General features: G+C 38.0%; 1 protein-coding gene across 1 annotated transcript; it reads right to left on the minus strand.

The window, feature by feature from the left end:
* Positions 1 to 1,352: 1,352 nt before the first annotated feature.
* On the minus strand, positions 1,353 to 3,741 carry LOC122076960 (serine/threonine-protein kinase MPS1-like). Its single transcript, XM_042642639.1, has 2 exons — positions 2,239 to 3,741; positions 1,353 to 2,150 (listed from the first exon to the last, which is right to left on the minus strand). Exons 1-2 carry the CDS (start codon positions 2,272 to 2,274, stop codon positions 1,575 to 1,577), a joined length of 612 nt encoding a protein of 203 aa, XP_042498573.1. The 5' UTR covers positions 2,275 to 3,741; the 3' UTR covers positions 1,353 to 1,574.
* Between the last annotated feature and the right edge of the window lie 1,999 nt (positions 3,742 to 5,740).

Here is a 5,740-nt window from a genome sequence, read left to right on the forward strand (position 1 = left end):
ATATTGGCAACTATTGATTTGATCTCTGATTCCGTGTTTAAAATCGATTATAAGGTTTATAGGACTAGATCGTGGGTCTTAAGATTAGAGGGATTCTAGGGTTTTTTTGGGTCCGATTGTGATTCGATTTGGATCAAAATTTATAGGAATCAGTTCCAAGGATGTAGGGGATGGTATCGATATCGGTCTCTGTCAATGCCGATTCGATACCAATCCAGATCGGATGGGATCAGTGGGTATCGACCTATTTTACCCCTGATTTTTATAAAAGGTACTACTTTTTACCTATTTTACCCCTGAAATGATCCGGATCAAGGATCGGTCTCAGTCGATACGATCGATCCCAGACCGATACTTGAAACCATGATCAGTTCGATCTCCAATTCCAAGTTTAAAATCCCTAGTTGATTTGGCTAGTTTGGATCAACCCAATTCCGATTATTATAGAATGGCGGCATATCTAAGATTTTTGGGATTGGGTTGTTGGTTTTTAGAATTTAGTGTCAATTCTAGCATTTTTGTGACTGATTCGGATCTGATCTAAACTGAAATCATTAGGGACCAATTTACTCTTTGATTTTGAGTTAAAATTTTGGTATTAGCCGATTTGGATTAGAATTGGTTGTGAACTATCCAACTCCAACAGTTCTAGAATGGTCAATTTAGAATTGGAATCACTAGAGGGATTGTTTTGATACTCAATTTCGAGTTTAAAATCATTGGCTAAATAAATCAATTCCGGTCGAAATCGACCATAGTAATACCTATCCAGGCTATTTCAGAATGTCTGATTATAAGGTTTTTGTGATTGATGCGATCCATTTCCGATTTTGGTCAAAATCTTGATTTTATCTAGTATTAGACCAAACTGAAATCAAAGTTCAATTTCAATTCAGACCGATTCGATTTTTATTGAGTTGACTTAATAGCCTCTTGTTAATATGTTCTCTTTTAGTAATTTTTTAAAGTTGTTATAAGGTTTTTTATGGTTTCGATTTGCTTGATTTGGTCCAATTTGATTTTTTACCGATTTGATAAAAACTCAAATCGATAAAGGTTTGTTTCACGTTTCTCTTGATTAGTCCAACCCGCTCGAACTGAAAATGGACACCCTTACTCAAAGCAATAGACCCAATCACCCAAGGTTAGTATAATTTTTTTTTTTCAATCCCATGTTGGACTTTAGAGAGACGAGGAATTGAGATTTTAGATTTCAAATCGTAGTGATGGGTCTGTTTGAGGATAAAATTCCATTTCTATCATTTTTTAAAACACTTTGTCATAGAAAATTGTGTAGTAACTTTTAAGTTTTTATTGAGAAAATAAACACATAAAATTACTTTTGAATCCCCTTGAACCAATCATTTCTTTCACATTACAGGACTTTTTGGTAAGTAGAAGTGGGTTACAAGCCTTTTGTAACCTACCTAGGTTACAACTAGACAAACCCTAACATGAAACAGCACTAATGATTACAAGAGACTATACATTGCAAAACAATAACCTCTTCTCCCTTACAAAAAAAAAACATACAAATTTACACATTAGCAGGTTGAGAGTACATTCTTTAATCTCTACTCTTTTCCAAGGCTAGCTATGTGTTGCCGGAGTTGATTGCAGAGCCTAGACATTTCTGAGAGAAACTCAGAGTGTTGGTCTTGACATGTGGACAACTGAGATGTCAATAGAGGAGCTGGATCTGTTAGGATTTGTTGGAGCTGAGAAAATAGGCTGGACATTTCATTATCATTCATAAAGGCTTCAGCCATTAGCTGAAGCAATTTACAGCTTTGATATTGTTCCAATGGTAACTTGGATGATACAGGAGGAACGAGGAAGGGGTGTTGAAGTAGTTGGGGTATCCGCCACCTTTCATTGCGATCCCACGCAAGACACTTCTTCATTAGGTCAAGCAACCAGGGATTTGAAACTGACCCATAAGTAATCTCATGGTTTTGATCAGTTATAACCTTGAACTTAGCCCAGAATGTTTTGTATTCTGCAAACGGAGTCTTCCCATATACCATTTGATACAAAATGCAGCCGAGGGACCAGATATCTGATGGTCGACCACACTTGATTGTGTTTCCATTTGCATCATTCTCATTACACATGAATGCTTCTGGAGACATGTAACTCAGCGTACCCACCTGCAGTTGCAAATTTAATTAATTGCCAGAGAGAAATGTTTCAAAAGCTGTATCACGGGGACAGGAAATATAAAGATTAAGATCTCACCTGTGAATCACGTTGGATGTTGGTTGTATCACTCATAATGGCTTTAGCAATTCCAAAATCAATCAATTTTAGTGAACCTTTGACGAGAAGGAAGTTAGCTGGCTTCAAGTCTGAGTGCACAATGCGTTCTTCATGTATAGTATTTACTGCTTGAAGTATTTGCTGGAGGATGCAAACATGTCAACATTTCCCAGAAAGAGATGACCAAATTTTGCCCATATGTAGGGCTCACAAAATATTAGATGTGTCAATCCACATCAGGTACAGATACAATAAAGTATGTGTCTAAATTTGTCCATCTAAACCAACAAAATAACTCTGGTTTGGTGGACAAACACATGCATGAATATCCTAAAGCTTAGCAAGGTATCATTCATGACGGTACAGTGACACATTCTTCAAAATGATGTCTTCTATGGATAAATCATACAGCAACCCCTACTGCCAAGGCTCACTAACAATGTCAAAATTAAAGAACATTGGCATGTGATTGTCAAAATAAGTATTATCCATCCATCAAAAGAAACATATATATGATCCATCTCTTTTCACAAGCCTAGACATAAACAGGAGGAGGATGGAAACCCCTTTTCCATAGATTCACCCCTGAAAAGAAATTTATAGGATTATAGCTGCATGCTGAGGAAATATCCTCCATGTTCCCCCCATACAATCTCAATAGACCTAAATAAAAAAGCCAGACTCAGATCCTACAATAAGGAAAGTGCCTCCACCTTGATAGTGTATCTAAGAACAAGCATCCTAGAAAAGATGTTCAGAAGCAATCCCTTGTTATCATAACTCACAATTTATCAAAAAAAGAAAGAAAGAAAGAAGAGGGGGGCACAAAAGAAATTGGGATTGCTGAAGGAGATAATGGGTGTCCTAGAAGGGTCCATCTAGTAATGGAGGTAGGAATTTTAAGATTCATAGTTTCTGAACATAGCGAAGTGAAGACACATGTATTCTTCCATGTCAAAGCCTATTTGGGTTAATAACTGAACTTTTGAAGTATCTGGATTGATGCTGTATGCATTTCTAAGGACTTAAATAAACTGGATTATACTCTTTTAGTCTTTCTCTAAAATACTAGACAAATAGTTGACAAACCATCAAGACCTACAAGCAATTAGTCAACCAAGTAAAATAATAAATCAACTTTCTGGTATAAATGATCCAACTTTCTCTCCAGAGTCAGTATAGATTTGGTCACTTGGCTGGTCAAGTCAATCAATTAGTCCTAGCCATGGCGACAATGCTACAATTGACCGTTAAAACTTAGAAGTTTACAAAGTATAAAAAAAGGCGTACCCAGTGCATGAGGTTCCCCACACTGTGGTGTCTGGGGAGGGTCATAATGTACGCAGTCTTATCCCCCTTCATAGAGAGGCTCTTTCCCAACTCTAATTGAGACCACTAGGTTGTAATGGAGCAACCTTACCATTTGCCAAGGCCCACCCTCTAGAAGCCTACAAAGTGTGTCACTTCTAAATGGATGAGTGACCTGTCAGATATATTCTGTACAATACCCCACGAATCCAAGTGTGAAATCTAGAGATTTTACAATTGGCAATCTTCCCCAAAGAAGTGAGTTATTTGCTTGGCAAATGGTTGGAGCTTACATATGGAACAGAATGCTTTATGGCTTTTGGTCATTCAATCTTGGACACTCAAACAGCTCGTAGAGCCAAACAACAAACTCGGCCTTATCCCAGCTTAATGGGATTGGCTACAAGGATACATGCAAACAAGTAGGAAAAAGTGAGGTCCAAACAGAAAAGGAGAAAAGGAGAAATGAAGAAAAGAAGAAAAGAAGAAATGAAAGAAAGATGAAAGAGGCACATCCCAACAAGTCAGGAGAAACTCAACTAAATGGACTCAGCTACATAGATCCTTATCCTCTAATAGGCTCTATCCGATGTCATACTTGGGACACGACCTAGACTATGCATGTCATATCTCACAACTTCTCCTATGGTCACATTTTAAGCCGACCCTTAGATCTTTTAACTCCTTCAATCGTAATTAGATCCTCCTCTTTATTGGGGCATCCTCAGGCCTCCGTTGCACATGACCATACCACCTTCAACGAATTTATTGGACCTTGTCATTAATAGGGGCAACTCCCAAATCAGCTTTAATACGTTCGTTCCTTACTTTATTCTTCCTAGTTTCTGCACATCCTTCGTAACATCGTCATCTCTGCTACACATATCTTCTCTATATAACACTTCTTTACTGCCCAACATTCCGCCTCATACATCATAGTCAGGTCATACAACAATCCTATGGAACGTCCGTTTAGGCTTTAAAGGAATATGTTGATCACACAGAACTCCGGTTGTACCTCTTCACTTCATCCATCACACTATTAGATGAGTTTTCTTCTAATGCTTCAATCGATTAGGTAAAATGGGAGTAATCAGATCTCTAGACGATTTTTGGTGGAGTGAGTCTGATGTAGATAAGTCACTTGGGCTTATGTTATTGCAAATAAGCATTAGGTTGTGTTATGTATATGTTGGGCCTTTGATCCCATGGGTTTTCTTTTAAATGGGCCACTTTAATGAGCCTAAAATATAGGTAGAAGGTAGGAAGATGAGATTTAATTCATTAGTTTAATTAGTTGTTATGTAATTCAATAAAGGCCTATTAGGCCATTGGTTGGTTGTAAAGTCCTATATGGACTATTAGTTAGTCAGTCCTACTCCGTGTTGGAGTCATAAAGTCAAGTCCTAGTCCTATTTTGAATTCCTAGTTGTAGTAGGAGTGTCTAGTCCTCTTTGGAAACTAACTCCTAGTCATATTATGATTGTAAATTTCCCCTCCATAAATGGAGAACCATATGTACTGTTATTGAACAGAATTGAATGAAAGAAAGTTTGCAACTAATTGCTTGGAGCAGCTGAGATAGCTGTGGGTGAGTAGCCCATGTTGAGATAGCCACCTCCTCTCCCATGTTATCTTATTTCCTTTTATTTTCTGCATTCCAGTTCTGCCCTTATTTTTTGTTCACTGTTATTGCATTCCATAGCCAAACAAATCAGACCAGATCAGCCTTAAAGAGAGTAAGAATCGACCAGCAACAGAATCCCCCTGAAAGACCTATCGGCCAGATCAAGAAGTCCTGTATCAGCCTCTATCAAATTCAAGAATCCTCCCAAGATGAAGTCAGTTCTGTCCAGTAGTGTCATGGTTTGTTCTACAACATCAGAGGCTCATTTGATCTACACTTGAGAGTCATCCGAAGCAAGCTGCTGCTGTTCTTGAAATTCTTTATTCATCATCTCTCTCCAGAAGTCTGAAATCAAGAAACTGCCTATCTCCTACACCTGCCTACAGAATCCAACCAAGTTTGGAGGTTTTGTTCCTACCTCTAAGATCTACAATCGACCCTGGTTTCAGTCTCATCTGGAACCTACAGAGCTAACTGCAGGTAACCTCCAATACCCTAAGCCGCAGGGTTTTATCCCATAGGTTTTGTTTTTTTGGGTATAAATTT

The sequence above is a fragment of the Macadamia integrifolia genome, chromosome 1 (genome assembly GCF_013358625.1).
Source record: "Macadamia integrifolia cultivar HAES 741 chromosome 1, SCU_Mint_v3, whole genome shotgun sequence".
Lineage (NCBI taxonomy): Eukaryota > Viridiplantae > Streptophyta > Magnoliopsida > Proteales > Proteaceae > Macadamia > Macadamia integrifolia.